At 33.5% G+C, this 23969-nt stretch overlaps 1 protein-coding gene and 1 long non-coding RNA gene across 5 annotated transcripts; both read right to left on the bottom strand.

Moving 5' to 3' along the window:
* LOC116933302 (beta-1,4-N-acetylgalactosaminyltransferase bre-4) lies at nucleotides 1–23701 on the bottom strand. 4 transcript variants are annotated; one of them, XM_045180645.1, is made up of 5 exons: nucleotides 23576–23694; nucleotides 23331–23503; nucleotides 2424–2660; nucleotides 2175–2364; nucleotides 1–615 (listed from the first exon to the last, which is right to left on the bottom strand). In XM_045180645.1, the coding sequence occupies exons 1-5, from the start codon at nucleotides 23677–23679 to the stop codon at nucleotides 240–242; spliced, it is 1080 nt and encodes a 359-aa protein (XP_045036580.1). In that variant the 5' UTR covers nucleotides 23680–23694; the 3' UTR covers nucleotides 1–239. The 4 variants fall into 4 exon arrangements, with proteins under 4 accessions (XP_045036580.1, XP_045036577.1, XP_045036578.1 ...); XM_045180642.1 differs by having other exon boundaries at nucleotides 23331–23701; XM_045180643.1 differs by having other exon boundaries at nucleotides 2424–2657; nucleotides 23331–23701.
* On the bottom strand, nucleotides 21371–22869 carry LOC123477359. The gene is made up of 2 exons (XR_006652555.1): nucleotides 22434–22869; nucleotides 21371–22244 (listed from the first exon to the last, which is right to left on the bottom strand). It is a non-coding gene; the product is annotated as an uncharacterized LOC123477359 (long non-coding RNA).
* Nucleotides 23702–23969: the final 268 nt, after the last annotated feature.

Below are 23969 nucleotides of genomic sequence, written 5' to 3'. Positions count from 1 at the left end.
TAAGAAAGCATTATGTAAACTTTATTTTATATCTTGTCTTGTCTCGAAACAAAAAGTAAAAGAAATGTGAAATGAAAGTAAAAAAGAGTGGCCGACTAGCCCCATCATCTGCTACCTTTTTTACATAGCATACATCATATTCATATGGATTAATTCTTATCTATATGTAACCATCAGGCCTATTAAACTAGGATTTAACCAATAGTGTAGCAAATTGCTCGCCACTTCCTAATCTAGTTTTATTTTGGCATTTTTGGTCTTAAATCAACCAAAATGTGGGTATAAAGTGGTGTTACTTCTATCTTTAATACCTCATATTTAAGGTTACTGAGTCCATCATATTTTTGTCGATAACTCCATTCTTTAAATAACAAATCCCGATCCGGATTCGGATTCACCCAGTCATGGTCCAACATCGTATATCGAGCAATTTGAACGAGGGAGGAATCCGGTGAGGACAATCTTACTACCGTAAGATTATGGCGGAGTAGGCGGCGATACAAATCATCATCCTCGCTGCCCCATCCCCAGAATAGATTGGAGAAACCATTAATGAGTTGGAAATTGGTTGTTAAAAACGCGTTAACACCTCCGAAATAGCTGTTTGGAGCTGGTCTAACGTTAAAATAAATTGTATGAAAGTTATTATTTCTACATCTACTTTCATATAGTCGTTTTTTGTTTTTTATATACAGTCGCGACTGTAAGTTTCTTTACGTGTAGCTCAAAAACCCGCCTTTTTACTTTGTATTGGCGGATGGTACACTCTCAATTTTTGGTTTCTACCTTTTTCCTACTTTTCGGCCACCATGCGTAGTAGAACGAAAAAGGTAGAGAAATGGTAGAAAATTTTGTTTACTTTTAGCTAGTAGGGGAATGGAAGATGATCTACCATATGGTAGACAAATGCGTGTCTACCATAAAGTAAGAATTACCAGACGAAAACGCAAAATCACAACAAAAATGGAGGGGCGATTCCCAAGTAAATATTGCACTTTTCGTTGGAATATAACATAACAAAACTTGGGAAGCAAACAAACTTTCTTCTGATGACTTACAGATAAATTTTACTTTCCCCTTTAAATTTGTCATATTTCATTTGCTTTTATACAACTATTTCCACTTTCGCTTTTTAAATTTGTTATTGAACATTAACATTTTCTTTGTTATTTTGAAATATTTGGGTTAAATTAGCGATTAAAAATGAAAAAGATAGAAATTATAGTTTAAAATCAATATATAATTATTAAAAGTAGGATTTAATTATTAAAACATACTCAAATGTCTTAAATATAAACATACTTAAGTTTTCAGTCAGAAGTTCTTAACTGAATCCTGGAAATAGCAAGGAAAATGTAAAACGTATTACATAATTAAATAGCCGAGTGGTTAAGGCGCTCGATTGCTAATTCTAGTAATGTATGGTCTTGTGTTCAATACCCACCGAAGACTTTTCTTTTTTTCCGTTTTAGTCAATGGTAGACTAGTCTACCATTGCAAATGGTAGGCAGATGGTAGAGGATCTACTTTACCCTACTTTAAAAAAATCGACGGTTTTCCTTCCAAATGGTAGCAACTTCTACCAAAAAGTAGCATGTTTCATTTCGCTACCAAATGGTAGCCAAAAGTAGTCAAAAAGTAGAAATCAAAAATTGAGAGTGTATGAGCCTATGGCAGAGGTTGAGATACCTTATTTCTTCCATTCTTTTGTTTTTTTCCCCTACCCTTCCACCCATATTTACTTAACTTTTCTGCTTAACATCAATTACTATTTTATCACGATATGGCATACGGTAAGCAACCCTATTTAACGTGTTAAAAATAAAGACTCAGTATTAAACGGCTACACTCTGCCTTACTTGGGCATGGAAATTTACATTCAGTCTCATTGTTTAACTGAATCAGAAAATATCTTCTTTATTAATTTCTTTAGAGTGTGAGATAATAGGGCTGCGTAATCTTATGACATATAGTGGTAAAATAGTAATTGACGATAAAAGAAGAGTTAAGTAAATATGGGCGGAGGGGTTATGGGTAAGAAACAAAACAAAACAAAATAAAACAAATAAGGCATCTCAACCTCTGCCATAAGCTCATACCATCCTCCAATGCACAGTAAAAGTGCGGGTTTTTGAGCTACACGTAATGAAACTTACAGCAGCGACTGTACTTACTTATAATCATAAATATCCATTAGAAAAGCCATTTGTCTGGGTTTGCCGTCTTCTGGGCATTTATAAAGATTTCTGTCATCTTCAGGAAGAAGATCAACGTCATGAAAGATGAAACATTTAAAAGAATCCATTTTGATGGCCTCTTTATATCCAATATTCATTAGCATTCCGCGGTTGAACGGAAGACTATCTATATTTAGAAAATGCTATACATCTATGTGAATGAAATGGATTTGTTTCCGCTTATACCAAATTGTTCCACGACAAAAACAGCGTATGCAAGCTGTTGACGTTGTAGAAATGGATGCATATATCGCAGAAATATTTTTAGATGTTCCTTCCTTCGTCGGTATGGCACTATGAGGGCTACTTTTTCTCGTGGTTGACAATTCGTAGGTTCATACGTTCCTCCAATTTTAAGATTTGACTGTTCTGTATTGTTTTCTAATAATCCAGGTAAGATTGACGAAATATTCAACCAGCCTACTATTTAAGGTAATATTTCGAACATGGTTATATTTGAGTACTGAGAAATGCTAAGTTTCAATAACACTGTTAAAAACGTACTTTTTCGGTAGTTCACCCTCTCTAAAATCGCTAATTTAACCTAAAAACGGTGATTTTCAGTTTTTACGAAAAAAAAGGTAATTTTCCACGCGAAAAAAATAGTGGTTTTTATACACAAGTAAACGGTGTTCACACAGCAGCGGCTCCCTACTTATTGTTTCCTACTTAAGAGGTGCCAGGATCTCTTACATGGCTTTGAATACTTAAATTCCACCCATACTTACACGAGATTTCCTACTAAAAAAATCTGTTTCATGTAAGAATGTTGTAAGTAGTTAAGTAGGCTCAATAAAGGGTCTAGCCTACTTAAAATTCATTCGCACACTTTTTTTTCTTTAGGGCAATTATATAATCTTTAGTCAAAAATTCAGCAAATGACTTCTATCATGTCAAAATTTGTTGTGGTAATTAAGGTATATCCATAAATGGGGTTCAGAAATGAAAAAAAAATGCCGCATACCACGGGATTCGAAAATCATACCTTTTGAATCGTAATCCGAGGCTTATCCACTGAGCTACACTCGATGAATCATAAGTTGCAAACATAGCATCAAATACTATAAAGGTCTGTTGGGTGATAGAAAAATTTTTGGAAAAATTTTTAAGAAATGGTATCATTTGATTTTACGTGCTGAAATTCTGTAATCAAACACCACCGATTGATAAAATTTTTGAAGTTTATAGTTATAATTTGAAAAAATTTATACTAATATTAATTTGATTAAATTAAATATCGTTTTCTTAGTTGAAATAGAAAAAGATAGAAAGAATAATGTTCAATTATCTACCGAAAATCATTACCTTTTTAACAGTGCAACATTACAAACTTCCTGGTATTCCTGTGATGGAATTTGATGTGTTCAAAAAAAGTTGTTGGATTTTCAATTGACAGTTCATGAGTAGTGTTTGATCATCAAAATTCGTCAGTTACAAGATACTTGCAATTTTAACGACTTTGATTTAGTCAACCTGCTTTACTGTGCAAGGTACTTAACTAAAGAACTTATATGGTATAAAAAGTACTTAAATTTGGGGAAACGATACTTAATTTTGATACAGCTTTTAAATGTAAGTATTAAAAATGGGTAAAGTATGTTTCGCAAAACTTGAATAAAGATACTTAAATTAAAGCATACTTATTTCGAATGTTTCATACTTAAAATGCCATTTTCCATCTTATTTATAAGTGGGATGGTAAGTGTAAGTAGCATAACCACATATAAGTATTTGCAATTTACAGTAAGTGACTTGGGAAACTCGTTTTAAGTAAGAAAATTGCAAATTTAGTAGATTTTCGACCTACTTAATCAATCAGTAGGAAATTTCCTACTGAAATACTTACATTAAAGTAGGTTACCGCTGCTGTGCACGCACCAGATAATGGTGTTAAAAAACTAGAAAAAGAAGTTGCCACTTCTAAAGGTTGCCCTGTGAATTGCACATAGGGGAGAATGGGGCTAGTTGGCAGGAGGGCAAGTAGACAATTCTTAATTTAGAAGAATTGTGTCTAAGAGATTTAATTGAAATAGTTTGTGTTCAAAGGTGTTTATCATGCGCACGTTTGTGTAAAATTTTATAGCTTTATCGCAAATAGTTTAGCAAATAGAAAATAATGAAATTTTTTGCGTCAAATCGACAATAGTTGCGTGCTTGGTATGTATCGATTGTATCTTTAGGGGAGAGTGGGGCTAGTTGGCAGGAGGGCAAGTTTGCAATTCCTAATTTAGAAGAATTGTGTTAAAGAGGTTTTATTGAAATAAGTCATAGTCAAAGATGTTTATTGTGCGCACATTTGTGCAAAGTTTTATAAATTTATCCCAAATAGTTTAGGAAATAGAAAATAACGAAATTTTTTGCGTCAAATCCACAATAGTTGCGTGCTTGGTATTCATCAATTTTATCTTTTCTTGGTATGCATATAATTTTTAAAAAATATTAGTTTTATAGAAAATTGTGTCTTCTATTGAACTGTAACAATGGATTTGTTTTAATCAATTATAAAGGAGTAATAAAAATTTGTATTTGAATAAACCCCGGGTTGGGGCAAGTTGATACATTGCAACATGGGGCATGTCGACATAGGCATTATACATGCATATATATAGTACATGGCCTGTCCAAATGTCAGGGAATTGTAAGTCGAATTTTTGCTAGATATGACTTATGGTGAACAGTGGTATGCATTAGAGGCCAAAATTTGGCACATTTTAGGTGTTTCACTTTATACGATGTTCACCTGTGAAATGTTTGCCTGAATTATGTACATTATTTTTTATTTTTTGCATTTAAGGCTATTTAATCTTTATGTAAGTTATCACAACTTATTTCTGAGTTTCCCACTCTAAAATAAATATAGGATTTTTGTTTATTGTAATTTTATTCTAGTTTGTTTACAACATCAACATTTCACTGAAATCCGTATTTGAAATACATGGGGCCAACTTACCCCACTACCACTGCCAACTTACCCCGTTAGTGGGGCATGAAGGCAAATTTTTTTTAGCTTTTTGAACGTTGATTTCGATATGAATTCTTCAACGTAGATCAAATTAAAAAATAGCACGAGAAAGCTGGTTATCTGAGCTTTCTTTTACAATTTTGTGAGTGTCAAAATATGAAAAATTAAAGAAACCAGAGAAGAAATTAAAACAATTGTACCAACTAGCCCCACCCTCTCCTACTTGGTATGCATATCATTTAAAAAAAATATGAATATTATCGAAAATTTTTTCCTCTATTGAACTGTAACAATAGATTGGTTTTCGGTTGCAAATCAGTAATAAATATTGTTTCTATTTGAATACATTCTGGGATGTGGAAAGTTGATACATGGCAAAATTGGGCATGTCGGCATATGCACTATACATGCATATGTATAGTACATGGCCTGTCAAACCGCCAGTGAATTTGAAGTCTACAGTCTCAATTTTTGGTTTCTACCTTTTTCCTACTTTTCGGCCACCATGCGTAGTAGAACGAAAAAGGTAGAGAAATGGTAGAAAATTTTGTTTACTTTTAGCTAGTAGGAGAATGGATGATGACCTGCCATATGGTAGACAAATGCGTGTCTACCATAAAGTAAGAATTAGCAGACGAAAACACAAAATCACAACAAAAATGAAGGGGCGATTCCCAAGTAAATATTGCACTTTTCGTTGGAATATAACATAACAAAACTTAAGAAGCAAACAAACTTTCTTCTGATGACTTACAGGTAAATTTTACTTCCCCCTTTAAATTTGTCATATTTTATTTGCTATTATACAATTATTTCCACTTTGGCTTTTTTAATTTGTTATTGAACATTAACATTTTCTTTGTTATTTTGAAATATTTGGGTTAAATTAGCGATTAAAAATGAAAAAGATAGAAATTATAGTTTAAAATTAATATATAGAGGAGAGTGGGGGCAATTGAGACACAGGGCAATTGAAACAAAAATTGTTTCTCTCGCCGTATAAGAGGAATTTTCTTGAAAAAATTAGGGTTCATAGAATAAGGAGGTTTACAAGTTTAGAAAAATTTACGAGTTTTTGTATTCAAAACTTTTTAAGATATCTCGAAAAAACTGTTTTTTGTTCTCCGTCTGTTAAATTTGCGTTTTCAATTTTTTTGTTTTAACCCCTAAAACGCTACGCTTTAGTAATAAAATTAGTTTCAGATGATTTGCAATTCATTTTTCTACAATTTCATGTCATTTAATTTTTCCCTGCATTCTTAAATAATTTTAAATAATTAAATGTAACGATGACCCTATTGCAGGGAAATGGAAACACTTTGTTTATATTCCCTGTCTGCGAGTGGTTGCATTATTTTTGCAAGTATTTGACGTAATTCATTTAAACAAATGTAAATCATCATGTTAACACAACTAGCCTATAATACTTGTATTCGCTGTTTGGGATTTATTTCAAAAAGCATGTTGCTTAATGGTTTTTTTTAAATTTAATTATTTAAATATTTTAAACTAAATTACGATCTACTTTAAGCATATTTTAAAAATCTGTAAATCGCATTGTACCTAATGGTAAAATTTGATCACACTAGCAGTTGTGGCTGCTGAGATATCGTGATTTACATTTTATGTGGGTATGAAGAAGCTTCCTTATGGGAAAACCCACGTTGCAATTGCGTCGACACACCGTTTCAATTGCCCTGCTACCATGGCAATTGAAACACTCGAAGCGACCTCAGTTTTTTACAATTTACTACTATTATAATTAATCTTTTCTCATAAAAAAAAATATCGTTTAGTAGCTGAGATAATAGGCTAAAATTCTATATAATTTTTATATTAAATTTTTCATTTTTTTTTCAAGAAATACAAAAAACCAAAAAGTGTATCAATTGCCCCCACTCTCCCCTAATTATTAAAATTAGGATTTAATTATTAACACATACTCAACTGTCTTAATTGTAAACATACTTTAGTTTTCAGTCAGAATTTTTTAAGTCAGAAAGTTCTTAACTGAATCCTCGAAATATTCAGGAAAATATATAAATTACAGTATATCTAAATAGCTGAGTGGATAAGGCGCTCGAATGTGAATATTGTTAATGTCTAGTCCCATGTTCAATCCCTACCGAAGAATTTTATATTTTTCCGTTTTAGTCAATGGTAGACTAGTCAACCATTGCAAATGGTAGGCAGATGGTAGAGGATCTACTTTATTCCACTTGAAAAAATCGACGGTTTTCCGTCCAAATGGTAGCAACTTCTACCAAAAAGTAGTATGTTTCATTTCCCTACCAAATGGTAGCCAAAAGTAGTCAAAAAGTAGAAATCAGAAATTGAGAGTGTAATTTTTGCTAGATATGACTTATGGTGAACAGTACTATGCATAAGAGTATGTATAAGAGGTCAATATTGGGAACATGTTAGGTGTGTATCACGTTCTAGAATGATCACCTGTGAAAACTTTTTCTGAATTACGTATATAATTTTTTTATTTTTTGCATGCCCACTCAGAAATAACTATAGAATTTTCCTTTGTTGTAAAGTTATTCTAGTTTGTCAACAACGTCAATATTTGACTGAAATTCCCATTTGAAATACATGGGCTTACTTACCCCACTACCACTGCCAACTTACCCCGTTAGAGGGGCATGTAGAAATTTTTTTTTTAGCTTTTTGAACGTTTCTTTCGATATATATATATATAAATTCTTTGACATAGATCAAATTTAAAAATTATACGAGAAAGCTGTTTATCTGAGCTTTCTTTTACATCTTGTCGAATGTCAAAATCGGAAAAACTAAAAAAACCAGAAAAGAGAATTAAAAAATGGTACCAACTAGCCCCACCCTCCCCTACAATAATTTTTTTATTTAAAAAACTTTCGATTACACTCTCAATTTTTGGTTTCTATCTTTTTCCTACTTTTCGGCCACCATGCGTAGTAGAACGAAAAAGGTAGAGAAATGGTAGAAAATTTTGTTTACTTTTAGCTAGTAGGGGAATGGAAGATGATCTACCATATGGTAGACAAATGCGTGTCTACCATTAAGTAAGAATTAGCAGACGAAAACGCAAAATCACAACAAAAATGGAAGGGCGATTCCCAAGTAAATATTGCACTTTTCGTTGGAATATAACATAACAAAACTTGGGAAGCAAACAAACTTTCTTCTGATGACTTACAGATAAATTTTACTTTCCCCTTTAAATTTGTCATATTTCATTTGCTTTTATACAACTATTTCCACTTTCGCTTTTTAAATTTGTTATTGAACATTAACATTTTCTTTGTTATTTTGAAATATTTGGGTTAAATTAGCGATTAAAAATGAAAAAGATAGAAATTATAGTTTAAAATCAATATATAATTATTAAAAGTAGGATTTAATTATTAACACATACTCAAATGTCTTAAATATAAACATACTTTAGTTTTCAGTCAGAATTTTTTCTAAGTTTTTAACTGAATCCTGGAAATAGCAAGGAAAATGTAAAATATGTAATATAATTAAATAGCTGAGTGGTTAAGGCGCTCGACTGCGAATTCTAGTAGTGTGTGGTATTGTTTTCAATACCCACCGAAGACTTTTCTTTTTTTCCGTTTTAGTCAAATGGTAGGCAGATGGTAGAGGATCTACTTTACCCTACTTTTGAAAAATCGACGGTTTTCCGTCCAAATGGTAGCAACTCCACCAAAAAGTAGCATGTTTCATTTCGCTACCAAATGGTACCCAAAAGTAGTCAAAAAGTAGAAATCAAAAATTGAGAGTGTACGACTACATGCTACTCGACGGATTTTGACGACAAATTTGGAGAACATAGATTTAAGTGCGCCTAACTATCGTACGCATAAGAGCTAACCACTAAACTTCATTAACTTTAAGAGTTATTATGGTTTAAATAATTATTTGGTCCAGTTTGGGTCCCCTTCCTCCCATAGCTTGATTTTGTTTTTGAAATTTTTCTGATCTACTTTATTTCAATATAAATATGTTCCCCTGTGTTTTCTCGATTTGTTATTAATTAATAACAAATTTAACTTAATTTGAGGAACCAAAGATAATCTTAATGAAACAGTTAAAATAGAAGAACCATACCACCACCATAACCACCACCATAACAATACTCAAAATTGTTATTCGTTTTTCTAGTTAAAATAGAAGAATCATACCGTAAACAATACTCGAAATTGTTATTTGTTATTCTTTTTATTCTTCTTTTTGTTTAATCTGTTTTTTGCGAAACGACTAACCCTTTTGTTATTCAATAGAATACTATCACATTTTATGGAAAGTGGTGTAGTGCTAAGGCAATTGGGACATGGGGTAGAAAATCTAGAGTTCTGAAATTCATGTTCCGGCGCAGATTTGCTTTAATTTACAGTGCATTAAAATTTAGGGCTTCATTTGCTGAAGAATATGTACGTACGTTAGGGCGTTCCATTCCCAACGATTTTTTTATTTTGATGACGGCGTTTTTGAATCGGGGTTCTCCTACATGCGAAAACCCTAGGTATTTTTTTATTTGAGGGGGAAAAAATTTTTAGGGGTTGTGTAGCGGGAGAAAAGCGTGAAAAACACAACTTTTGCTTACTTTTTTACCCTTTGCAAGCCTATCGTACTCACGAAAATTACCGCCTTTTTGGAAATGAAAGCTAGTGTTATAAACTACCTTTCTTGAAAAAATCGCATGCCAAAAATTAAGTTTAGGGGTTGCGCGTCACTCAAATGTATGAATATTTAAGAAAAAATCGTGATTTTTTCGTTTAACTCCTAATTTCTACCGAACCATAACTGCTATCACAGAATTCTTTTTACGCGTGGTAGATATCAATAATAATAATATCTACCCAAAATTTCAAAGAAATCGGAAGTAATTTAGGGGTCCCGCGGTCCTTATTTCACGCAAAATGCAACGTAAAATTAAATTTGTTATAACCAAGTTTTATTAATCTTAGTTATTGAAATAAAAACACCAATATAAAAACCAACAAAACAAACTAAATGAAGTAAAAATCATAAATTTACGAGACTTTTGGGTAAAAAATGAAAATGTTTGCCTATGATCTTCGACACATTGTAGTAAAAATTGAAATTGGTCTTCGTCTTGGGTTATGTGGGAGAAATCTTTTGACTACTTTTATTGCACGCTCCGCGCAATCGTTAACGACAGGGAAGTTTACACAAAAGTCTCTTGCAACGCGATAATCAGATTTGTAATGCCAAAATTCTGGTGGAATTTGGAGCCAGTTTTGACTATTGGAAAGTCCGAGCAAGTAAAAATATGCCAAGATCTTCCTCCTATTAACGATGATAAAAAAGAAAAGTTATCGTCAATAGACGGGAATTTCGGCTTTCCAACTTTAAAAACGTCCGGCCTCGGCGTTGAATACAGTTTTCTTGCCTTTACAGATCGTGTAAATGGTCCTAATTCTTCATTAAATATTATTTAATATATATATTATATTATATAAGAGGGGTAATATAATATAATTGGGCTTCTGCAAAATCTTTTTTTAGAAGGGAAATTATGGAGCTAAAACTTTTTAAAATTACACTTATGAAAAGCTTAACTTATCCTTATAACGAATGTAAAAACAAGAACTTCGTGTGATTATTAATTAAAAAATTAAGACGAAATAAAAAATGACTTTTTTTTTGTTGACGCATACTGAACGTATACACCTGAACACACAAATACCGTTCAGGGTAAAACAGTTACATTGATGCGCCACACATCATTCAAAAGCAAACTCATCGATAAGTATGCAGATTTTTTTTAAATATAACTTTTTCGTGAAGCCCGTAAAAAAATAAAAACTGAGGAGACGTTTCTCCATCAGAGGCCATGTTAAAAAGGCCAAAAAACAGTCAAGTGTAGATTATTTTGGGAGGTTCAGTGCCCGATTACCCATTGGGCAAACCCGGGCAGCTGCCCGGGGCTCCGAGAGCTGGAGGGGGGGCCGACGACTGTCACTGTCCAAAAAAATTCTTTTTAAATTAAACAAAATTTGGCATTTAAGATAAACAATAAATTTTATCAATAATGTTCTAATAATTGTTAGGCATATAACATAGTAAGAGACCTAGAATCACTGAACCAGCGCTTAATGCATGCCAGTCTGCTCAAGGTTATATTAGGTCATGTTATATTAACCCTTAGGCCTCGGCTTCTTAAGCCGGATGCGGATGCATCGCTGGAGGGGTCGTTGGCCTTGAATTAGTTGAGTCAATCATTGCGTCAGTCAGTGTCTCGATGGGTTTTATGACTGGTGTTTTGCGTAGAATTAGCACTGTTAGTTAAGAGCCAACGACTAGGACCAAAAATGAAGAAAAGTGACAGTGGAAGTTTAAAAAGGAAAAAGGCAGCTGAGCGCGTTGATTTTGTAGCTAAACTTCCTAAAGTGACCTCTTTTTTTTCAAAAAAATCTACTTTGCTTACTCTCAGTGAAGAGGAAATACCTGATGAAAGCTTCGAAAAGATTCAGGAAAACTGTGAAGTGCCAGGTTTGACTACAAACGTATTAGATGGCCCAAGTAGGGTAAACAATGAAGAACTGGAGACCATCAATCAAGCTGTGCAAAGTACTGTGGCTCTTGAAACACCATCTGAGCAAACTATCTTGATGGACCAAAGAGTTTCTGGATTATCTCGAAGTTCGAATACTTCATTGCCAACAACTGGTTTTTTTTTCAAACGACTCAGCTTTATGGGAGCCTATTACTGAAGAACTGCGGGATCATTTTGTCACCAAAGGACCAGCATGCTGCCAAAACAACGACGGCAAGTTCAAAGCATCAGCGCGTATTTATAAGCAATCCCTTAGCGGTAATAAGAACATTAAAAGAATGCCGACATCAAACGTTTTTTTTTGAATTTTGCGTAATGGAGTGAAAGTCCATAGGAAATGGTTGCTTTATTCCCCTTCAACAGGATCAGTTTATTGTTTCGCGTGCAAAATTTTCTATTGAGTCAATTCTAAAACTAATTCTTTTTCAAAATCGGGGTTTATTGATTGGAAACACATGCATAAAATGATAGCGGGCCATGAAACGAGTGAAGAGCATCGCAATTGCATGATGGATTATGTAGCAAGGTCAAGAAAAATGGGCACTATCAATTCAAAACTCATCAAACAATTTGAAGCTGAGAAATCATATTGGATAGAAGTTCTACGAACACAGCAGCGACTGAATACTTAATTAAGGGTCTTTCAGTAGGAAAAAGCTACTGAAAAAATTTAGTATCCTTAAATGATACCTGATTTTGAAAAAATATACTTAAAATTTTGATTCCCCTACTGAAACCCAATTTCATACCTATCCTATCGATTTTAAGCATTGAAAAATTTTTTTAAGTATGACAAAATGCTTTTTAAGTATTTAAAATATTAAAGTATCCTGCGTAGCATACTGAATTACTGATGTATATATGCTTATTAGGATTAACTAACAATCTTTAAATTAGGATTAATAAATATTTTAAAATGATATTATACAATAATATTAGGACTTTGGCTATTAATACTTATTATTACAATAATTTGGCAAACTGATGTCACCTTGGTTTAACAACTGGCAAATCTTTGAAAGTGCCCAATCGGTCAGGTTTTTATTTCAAGTCAACATATAGGGGAGAGTGGGGGCAATTGATACACTTTGCCCCCCACTTTTTGGTTTTTTGTATTTCTTGAAAAAAAAACTGAAAAATTTAATATAAAAATTATATAGAATTGTAGCCTATTATCTCAGCTACTAAATGATATGTTTTTTTATGAGAAAAGATTAATTTAAATAGTAGTAAATTGTAAAAAACTGAGGTCGCTTCGAGTGTTTCAATTGCCATGGTAGCAGGGCAATTGAAACGGAGTGTCGACGCAATTGCAACGTGGGTTTTCCCATAAGGAAGCTTCTTCATACCCACATAAAATGAAAATCACGATATCTCAGCAGCCACAACTGCTAGTGTGATCAAATTTTACCATTAGGTAAAATGCGATTTACAGATTTTTAAAATATGCTTAAAGTAGATTGTAATTTAGTTTAAAATATTTAAATAATTAAATTTAAAAAAAACCATTAAGCAACATGTTTTTTTAAATAAATTTAAACAGCGAATACGAGTATTATAGTTGTGTTAACATGATGATTTACATTTGTTTAAATGAATTACGTCAAAACCTTGCAAAAAAATGCAACCACTCGCAGACTGGGAACATAAACAAAGTGTTTCAATTGCCCTGCAATAGGGTCATCGTTACATTTAATTATTTAAAATTATTCAAGAATGCAGGGCAAAATTAAATGACATTAAATTGTAGAAAAATGAATTGCAAATCATCTGAAACTAATTTTATTATTAAAGCGTAGCGTTTTAAGGGTTAAAACAAAAAAATTGAAAACGCAAATTTAACAGACGGAGAACAAAAAACAGTTTTTTCGAGATATCTTAAAAAGTTTTGAATACCAAAACTCGTAAATTTTTCTAAACTTGTAAACCCCCTCATTCTATAAACCCTAATTTTTTCAAGAAAATTCCTCTTATACGGCGAGAGAAACAATTTTTGTTTCAATTGCCCTGTGTCTCAATTGCCCCCACTCTCCTCTACAATCAGTCATTTTAATCATATGAAATGCATTGACTGCACTGTTAAATAATGGTCTCTATTGTTAGGTAGACTAGGTCTAATATGCAATGAAAATTTTACAAAAACCCTATATTTGGTAACATCACCTTTTCACAAGTATCGGTGACTAAAACTTCTTCGTTCTCAAAACCATGTGTTAATCTTAAGGAACCAAACTTAAATTTAGCAATAAGGCTAACTATTTTTTGGCAAACACAAGCCCATCTCATGACAGGTTGCTTGAACTAAGTTACTAGTTATAACTACAAATCAGTTATTTAATCTAAGGGATTTCTGGGTTTTTGAACCACGCTTAAAATTTTTTAATGTTAATTTTCTTTAATTTCTGAAATATATGCCACTTAAATTTTATGAAATACGTTTTGTATGATCATTACTTTTCAATGTATTAAAAACTTTAGCTGGTTAGCTGCAAAATCACATGTTTGTAAATGTATCAAAAAAATTTCCGAAAATTTTCAATCACTTTTTTTATCTTATGACAATTTTTAGCTAAATTAGTTGTATAATTAATAACTGATGTAACGCAGCGGTAGAGTATAAGACAGCGAATCTAAAGGTCAATGGTTCAAATCCTATCACGGCTAACTCTTTTTTCCAAAAATTTAACTCAAGTTACTCAATTTTTCAGTAGCCTATTAGAATTAAGTATCTTATAGAAATTAAGTACGAAAAAAAATATAGTAGGCTGACCTTTTTTAAGTATCAAAAATTAAGTATTTTGTCGCCGCTGTGAAGAGTTATTGCAGTAATCAAATTTATCTCTTCAAGAGGGCTTGCTTTTAGAGGAAGCAATGAAACTTTGGGATCAAATAAAAACGGAAATTATCTCGGCATTTTAGAGCTTGTAGGTCTGTTTGACGCCTTTCTTAGCGAGCATTTGAAGAAATATGGAAATTGCGGCAGAGGAAATAGGGGAGAGTGGGGCTAGTTGGCAGGAGGGCAAGTTTGCAATTCCTAATTTAGAAGAATTGTGTGAAAGAGGTTTTATTGAAATAGTTCATAGTCAAAGATGTTTATTGTGCGCACATTTGTGCAAAGTTTTATAAATTTATCCCAAATAGTTTAGGAAATAGAAAATAACAAAATTTTTTGCGTCAAATCCACAATAGTTGCGTGCTTGGTATTCATCAATTTTATCTTTTCTTGGTATGCATATAATTTTTAAAAAATATTAGTTTTATAGAAAATTGTGTCCTCTATTGAACTGTAACAATGGATTTGTTTTAATCAATTATAAAGGAGTAATAAAAATTTGTATTTGAATAAACCCCGGGTTGGGGCAAGTTGATACATTGCAAGATGGGGCATGTCGGCATAGGCATTATACATGCATATGTATAGTACATGGCCTGTCCAAATGTCAGGGAATTGTAAGTCGAATTTTTGCTAGATATGACTTATGGTGAACAGTGGTATGCATTAGAGGCCAAAATTTGGCACATTTTAGGTGTTTCACTTTATACGATGTTCACCTGAGAAATGTTTGCCTGAATTATGTACATTATTTTTTATTTTTTGCATTTAAGGCTATTTAATCTTTATGTAAGTTATCACAACTTATTTTTGAGTTTCCCACTCTAAAATAACTATAGGATTTTAGTTTATTGTAATTTTATTCTAGTTTGTTTACAACATCAACATTTCACTGAAATCCGTATTTGAAATACATGGGGCCAACTTACCCCACTACCACTGCCAACTTACCCCGTTAGTGGGGCATGTAGGCAAATTTTTTTTAGCTTTTTGAACGTTGATTTCGATACGAATTCTTCAACGTAGATCAAATTAAAAAATAGCACGAGAAAGCTGGTTATCTGAGCTTTCTTTTACAATTTTTTGAGTGTCAAAATATGAAAAATTAAAGAAACCAGAGAAGAAATTAAAACAATTGTACCAACTAGCCCCACCCTCCCCTACCTCATACCTCTCGTCGACAATTTGTGAAGAAATTATTGATATGATGGGCGAGAAGCTTTTAAATACTATTTTAGAAGAAATAAAACTCGCAAAGTACTACACAATAAGTGTTGATTCAACTCCAGACCTGTGTCATATCGACCAGCTTTCGTTCACTGTTCGCTACATTTTTTCTCATGAACCGGCCGAACGTTTTTTCAAGTTTGTCCCCATCACTGCTCACAACTCAGCATTTCTTGCAGAAACTGTGTTGGAATTTTTAAAAAATCATGGCCTAGATATTAAAAATTGCCGCGGACAGCGGCAATTTGCAACATGGCAACAACGCGGAAGCGTTGTCTTACGACAATGCTTCCAATATGTCTGGCCAATATACAGGCCTACAAGCTCGAATTAAAGATAAATGTCCGTTTGCTGTATACATTCCGTGCGCGGGTCACTCTCTCAACTTGGTTGGCTCAAGAGCTGCCGAGTGCTGCACGGCTGTTGTTGATTTTTTTGGCTTCCTTCAACGGTTGTATACATTTTTTTCAGCCTCGACTCACCGATGGGAAACTTTAACAACAGCACTGGGACCTACAAAAAAGGTTGTCAAACGTTTGTCTGATATTCGTTGGTCAGCAAGAGCCGATGCCGTGACGGTTTTATTCAATGGTTATTCCGAAATACAACAAGCTCTCAACAAGATAGCAGAAGATCAAAAAGAAGAACGAGCAACCAGTCACGAAGCTGAGAGTTTAAGCAACAAGATGGACAAACTGGAAACTGAAAGTAAGCAAGACATTACAAGGGACCGATGTCGATTTGTCCGTAGTTGTTACTCAACTGACATCGCTAAAAACTTTTACCCAAGGATTGAGAGACGATTTCCAAAAATATGAAGATGACGCAAAGACGCAATTACCTGACACTGATCACTCCTACGCAACGCAAAGAACTAAAAAACGTAGCGTCCGTGTCCAGCGCTCTGATGGGAATGTAAAAGAGGTAATTTTACGAGGTGCTTAAAAGTTTCGTATTGAGACCTTTATTCCTGTCTTGGACTCTCTGCTTACTGGTCTGTCGACTAGACTTGCAGCTTATGAATCTATGAACCAGCTTCTTTCTTTCATAACCAGTTTACCTACTCTTGAAAATGAAGACATAAGAAACGGCTGTAATAGACTAGCAGAATTCTACCATCAAGATCTGGATGCTGCTGAGCTCTATCAATAATGTTTACAGTTCAAGTTTTATGTGAAAATGGAGGACGCTAAGGCAAAAGAAAATCAAGCTCCACAGTCCCTGTTTAACCTACTTTACAAGAAAATAAGGCAAGATCGTCTTGAGAGTACGTTCCCAAACATTGAAATAGCAATTAGAATGTTTCTTTCCACCATGGTGACCAATTGCGAAGGGGAGCGCTAATAAAAAATTTCCAACATATTGTGCCTGTAAGGGTAGGGCCCGCCAGTGCCTCTGCCCAGGGCCCCAAGATATGTTAATCCGGCACTGAGGAGGTTACTGTACACAGCAGCGACAAAATACTTAATTTTTGATACTTAAAAAAGACCAGCCTACTAGATTTTTTTTTCGTTTTCAATTTCTATAAGATACTTAATTTTAATAGGCTACTGAAAAACTCAGTAACTTGAGGTTTATTTTTGGAAAATAGAGTTAGCCGTGCTAGGCTTTGAACCACGGACCTTCAGCTTCGCTGTCTTATACCCTACCGCTACGCCACATCAGTTACTAATAAACGAACTAATTTAGCAATAATTTATGATAAGATAGATAAAATGATTGAAAATTTTCGGAAAATTTTTTGATACATTTACAAACATGTGATTTTGCAGCTAACCAGCTAAAGTTTTTGATACATTGAAAAGTAATGATCGTACAAAATGTATTTCATAAAATTTAAGTGGCATATATTTAAAAAATTAAGAAAATTAACATTAAAAAATTCTAAGCGTGGTTCAAAAACCCAGAAATCCCTTAGATTAAATAACTGATTTGTAGTTATAACTTGTAACTTAGTTCAGGCAACCTGTCATGAGATGGGATTATATTTGCCAAAAAATAGTTAGCCGGGCAAGTTGATACATTGCAACATGGGGCATGTCGGCATAGGCATTATACATGCATATATAGTACATGGCCTGTCAAAATGTCAGGGAATTGTAAGTCGAATTTTTGCTAGATATGACTTATGGTGAACAGTGGTATGCCCTAGAGGCCATAATTTGGCACATTTTAGGTTTTTCACTTTATACGATGTTCACCTGTGAAATGTTTGCCTGAATTATGTATATTATTTTTTATATTTTGCATTTAAGGCTATTAATCTTTATGTAAGTTATCACAACTCATTTCTGAGTTTCCCACTCTAAAATAGTTATAAGATTTTTGTTTATTGTAATGTTATTCTAGTTTGTTTACAACATCAACATTTCACTGAAATCCGTATTTGAAATACATGGGGCCAACTTACCCCACTACCACTGCCAACTAAAAAAAAGCACGAGAAAGCTGGTTATCTGAGCTTTCTTTTACAGTTTTGTGGGTGTCAAAATATGAAAAATTAAAGAAACCAGAGAAGAAATTAAAAAAATTGTACCAACTAGCCCCATCCTCCCCTACTTAATTTTTTCAGTAGCTTTTTCCTACTGAAAGACCCTTAATTAAGTATTCAGTCGCTGCTGTGTAGACAGGGAAGGGTGGGGCTAGTTGGTACCATTTTTTTATTTTCTTATCTTGTTTCCCAAATTTTTCATATTCCGACATCCGAAAAGATGTAAAAGTTCAAATAACCAGCTTTCTCTTGCAATTTTTTTTATTTGATCAATGTTAAAGAATTTATATCGATAAAAACGTTCAAAAAGCTAAAAACATTTTTTCTACATGCCCCTCTAACAGGGTAAGTTGGCAGTGGTAGTGGGGTAAGTAGTCTCCAGCATGTATTTCAAATGGGAATTTCAGTCAAATGTTGATGTTGTAAACAAAACAAAATAACATTACAATAAAGCAAAATTCTGTAGTTATTTCAAAGTGGGAAACTCAGAAATAAGTTCTGATAGCTTTCATAAAGATTAATCGCCTTAAATGCAAAAAATAAAAAATGATATACCTAATTCAGGCAAAGTTTTCACAGGTGAACATCGTAGAAAGTGATACACACCTAGAATGTGTCCAATATTGGCCTCTTATGCATACTACTGTTCACCATAAGTCACATCTAGCAAAAATTCGACTTACAATTCACTGAAATTTTAACAGACCCTGTACTGTAGATATGCATGTATAATGCATATGCCGACATGCTCCATGTTGCCATGTCTACACTCTCAATTTTTGGTTTCTACCTGTTTTCTACTTTTCGGCTACCATTTGTAGTAAAACGAAAAAGGTAGAGGAATGGTAGAAAATTTCTTTTACTTTTAGCTAGTGGGGGAATCGAAGATGATCTACCATATAGTAGATAAATGCGTGTCTACCATAAAGTAAGAATTAGCAGACGAAAACGCAAAATCACAACAAAAATGGAGAGGCGATTCCCAAGTAAAAATTGCTTTTTTTGTTGGAAAATAATATAACAAAACTTGGGAAGCAAACAAACTTTCTCTGATGACTTGCAGGTAAATTTTACTTCCCCCTTTAAATTTGTCATATTTTATTTGCTTTTATACAACTATTTCCACTTTGATTTTTAAAATTTGTTATTGAACATTAACATTTTCTTTGTTATTTTGAAATATTTGGATTAAATTAGCGATTAAAAATGAAAAAGATAGAAATTATAGTTTACAATTAATATCTAATTAGTAAAAGTATGATTTATTTATTAACACATACAGATATGTCTTAAATATAAACATACTTTAGTTTTAAGTGATAAAATCTTAACTCAATCTTCAAAATAGTCAGGAAAATATGAAATAAACAATAAATTAATATAACCGATTGTTTAAGGCGTTCGACTGGCTAAACTAATATCATGTTGTCCTGGGTTCTATCCCAATCGAAGACATTTTTTTTTTCGTTTTAGTTAATGGTAGGCAGATGGTAGAGGATCTACTTAACCCTACTTTTAAAAAATCGATGGTATTCCGTCCAAATGGTAGCAACTTCTACCAAAAAGTAGCATGTTTTATTTCGCTACCAAATGGTAGCCAAAAATAGTAAAAAAGTAGAAATCAGAAATTGATTGTGTATCAACTTTCCCCAACCCAGGTTGCATTCAAATAACAATATTAATTTCTAATTTACAATTGATTAAAACAAATCCATTATTACAGTTCAATAGAGGATGACATTTTCTATAATATTTATATTTTTTTAAAATTATACATTCATACGTGCAAGTTTCTTTAGCAGGCAAATGGGTCTATATCCTTTGATTTTGTTTGGACGGAAGGGATACTATGGTGCGTACCATACCATCGTTTTCTTTCCATTCTTCTGTTCCTCTACGTTTCAGTCAATTTTCCTACTTTTTATGTTGCACCTTTTTCTCGGGTTGCAAAGAAGAGAAATAGGAATAGCATAAAGGGGTGCGGTAGGCACCAAACTATCGCCTCCATCAAAAAGAAATAGAAGGATATAGACCCATTTGCCTGCTAAAGAAACTTCCAACGTCCATACCAAGTAAAGATATAATTGATAAATACCAAGCACGCAATTGTGGATTTGACGCAAAAAATTTCGTTATTTTCTATTTACTAAACCTTTTGTGATAAAGTTTTTTTTTTTATTTTTACCTTGACCACAAATTCTTTCAATTTAATCTCTTGGACACAATTCTTTTAAATTAAGAATTCTCTACTTGCCTTCCTGCCAACTAGCAACACTTGCCCCTTCTACTTGTCCCACCACCTAAGATAAGCACTATTAAACATAGGTTTTGAAAAATACGTAGGTTTCTATTGAGATAATGTTCCCTAAAATATGAAAATTTTACCTAAAATATGGAAATGTTACCTAAAATAGGGAAATGTTACCAAGCATTGGATTTCCTCCCTAAAATTGATATTGCATGTAACCTTAAATAGGTAGGGGAGAGTGGGGCTAGTTGGCAGGAGGGCAAGTTTGCAATTCTTAATTTAGACGAATTGTGTGAAAGAGGTTTTATTGAAATAATTCATAGTCAAAGATGTTTATCGTGCGCACATTTGTGCAAAGTTTTATCAATTTATCCCAAATAGTTTAGGAAATAGAAAATAACGAAATTTTTTTCGTCAAATCCACAATAGTTGCGTGCTTGGTATTCATCAATTTGATCTTTTCTTGGTATGCATATAATTTTTAAAAAAATATTAGTTTTATAGAAAATTGTGTCTTCTATCAAACTGTAACAATGGATTTGTTTTAATCAATTATAAAGGAGTAATAAAATTTTTTCTTTGAATAAACCCCGGGTTGGGGCAAGTTGATACATTGCAACATGGGGCATGTCGGCATAGGCATTATACATGCATATGTATAGAGTAGGGGAGACCGGGGTTAGTTGTCCCATTTTTGGTTCTCTGATTTTTGTAGGCTTCCCTGTGAAATGAACAGCAAACTTATTGATTACGTCCTAAAGCCTATTATCTTAGCTAAATAATGAAAGCATTTAAATTTATTTATCTCTGTTTATTCAATCAGAATAAAACAAAATGTGACACCCATTTTTTCGGACAATTTACCCCCGGCTTGGGGTTAGTTGTCCCGAGCTTGGGGTAAATTGTCCGTCTAACGATATGGGCACTTTATGCCTGTAGATCGCCGTTGCATTCGTCACACACAAACTGTGGATCGACACAATCAACATGTCCCCATGATTTACAAGTTTTGCCAAGGCATTTTACCCAAGGAGTTGTTGTCATTGGTAATTATGATGGCCATCAAGGCCATCAAGGCGCTGCTGTTCGTTATTAGGTGAATGATTTGAAAGAATCCCTTCATTTTCGATATGGTGAAATGCTTTTGGGCTTTACCGATATTCAAATTCCTTTTCTCATTTGCGCTATGGTACAATTCAAACAAAAGACGATACCGTGAATCAATCAATCTTAGTGAGCATGAGAGAGAAAAAAAAAGATAACGAACGCACATTTCATCCAATGATGAGATTTTTGTTACGCAAAACTCTGCCATTTTTTTTGGCATAATTTAAGAAAATGAGCAACGGCAGCACAAAAAAAAAACCGGCAGTCGAGTTCGATTTTCGCTGACACATTTCGTTTTTTTTTCCCATCTCCCGAGAAAAAAAAAATAAATCTCTTTTATACGAATTGCTTATACTGCATTTTTCTTTTCATCCATCGTTTCTATCCAATACCGCGAATTTCTACGTTATTAAAGCGATCGAGTGATGGATGCATTTCGGCAATTTCCTACAGAGAAATTCGTAACCCAAATGTCGAACAGGGATTACCATGGCCTTGATGGCCAGCATCCAAATATCTTTAGAAATTTCACCCCTATTAGTCTTCTTTACATATGTCCTCATTTCACCTGTAATTCGATATAAAAATTGGGATGTAAGGCAAGAGAATTTTAGAAATTTAAAAAAATTAGAGGGCAACTTGCCCCAACCTCGCCTTGACAACTTGCCCCAGCCAAGGGGGGTCAAAAATATTTTGTTTTTAAAATAGTTACAATGTAAATAGAAAAATAATTTATACAGGGAACAAAGCTGAATACCTGAGGATTACAATGAGACTGTCGTCGACTTTCCAAGGAAAAAGTTTATGTCAAAAAGCCTGAGGCAACCGTAAATTCACAATTTTTGAAATGACGTATGAAAACACGTTTTCGTCTGCAGCTTCCACAGTTCTGCATGGAAGGCCATCAAATTACACATAAGACACCTTGAGGTCATACTGTACACTACAGAATTTTTTGTGATTTTTTAAAAGAAGAGGGCACTAATTAATGCCATTTGGTCAACTTGCCCCTGGGACAACTAACCCCGGTCTCCCCTACATGGCCTGTCAAAATGTCAGGGAATTGTAAGTCAAATTTTTGCTAGATATGACTTACGGTGAACAGTGGCATGCATTAGAGGCAAAATTTGGCAAATTTTAAGTGTTTCACTTTATACGATGTTCACCTGTGAAATGTTTGCCTGAATTATGTATATTTTTTTTAATTTTTTGCATTTAAGGCTATTAATCTTTATGTAAGTTATCACAACTCATTTCTGAGTTTCCCACTCTAAAATAACTATAGGATTTTTGTTTATTGTAATGTTATTCTAGTTTGTTTACAACATCAACATTTCACTGAAATCCGTATTTGAAATACATGGGGCCAACTTACCCCACTACCACTGCCAACTTACCCCGTTAGTGGGGCATGTAGGCAAATTTTTTTAGCTTTTTGAACGTTGATTTCGATATGAATTCTTCAACGTAGATCAAATAAAAAAATAGCACGAGAAAGTTGGTTATCTGAGCTTTCTTTTACAATTTTTTGGGTGTCAAAATATGAAAAATTAAAGAAACCAGAGAAGAAATAAAAAAAATTGTACCAACTAGCCCCACCCTCCCCTACAGCCATTTTTACAGAGCAATTGCGCATAAAATTACAATTTCTTACCCAATAAAGGTGACCTGAAAGGACAATGATTTCTTGACTTGGTTTGAATCTTGAGGACCGATTCACTGTTCCCATGAGTTGACCCTCCATGGCTATCATGGATAACGCCATTCGTCCAAATCAGCCGTAAATGTGAACTCGTTTTGCTGGATCTCTCTGAAACACTGGGGTTGCTATTTGATAATTGGATGCTTAATGAGTGATCGGGCTTCAAATCTGAAATCATGTAATTTTCAAACGTATACCAGAATACGACTAAGGAGGCAAAACTACTGAGGAGAGACAATAAAACTAAAGTATAAATAACCGACAGCTTTTGTTTTTGGAAAAGCCACCGTCTGGTTGCCATGGCAATACTGAATTCAACGGCTTCAAGCGTGTAAATCTAGAGGCGGCTATCTAGCAATGGAAGTTCCCTTATAGTATCTTAGGTTCCTTAGGAATTAAAAACTAGGATAAAACCACGAATTCGGACACAGAGTAGGTTCTTGCTAATTACGGGCACAAAAATAATTTTTTTTTTCAAAGCTGTAATTGCAGTGGCAATGAAGGTTTAATACAAATTCCAATGGGCAAAATTAAAAGTAAAAGGGTAAGTGCGTAATTCAACTAAAAAAACTTCTTTTAAATCCTTGTAAT

This window comes from Daphnia magna, unplaced genomic scaffold, assembly GCF_020631705.1.
Source record: "Daphnia magna isolate NIES unplaced genomic scaffold, ASM2063170v1.1 Dm_contigs021, whole genome shotgun sequence".
Taxonomy (NCBI): domain Eukaryota; kingdom Metazoa; phylum Arthropoda; class Branchiopoda; order Diplostraca; family Daphniidae; genus Daphnia; species Daphnia magna.
The sequence above is the reverse complement of the archived record's forward strand: the minus strand, read 5'-3'. Positions and strand labels throughout refer to the sequence as shown.

Coding starts and splice junctions, on each gene's coding strand:
- LOC116933302 (XM_045180642.1), bottom strand. CDS start 23,679: ATGGCAACCAGACGGTGGCTTTTCCAAAAACAAAAGCTGTCGGTTATT. Junction 2,365..2,423: donor TTTTGTCGTGGAACAATTTG/GTATAAGCGGAA, acceptor TTCTAAATATAG/ATAGTCTTCCGTTCAACCGC. Junction 616..2,174: donor ATGGATATTTATGATTATAA/GTAAGTACAGTC, acceptor TTTTAACGTTAG/ACCAGCTCCAAACAGCTATT.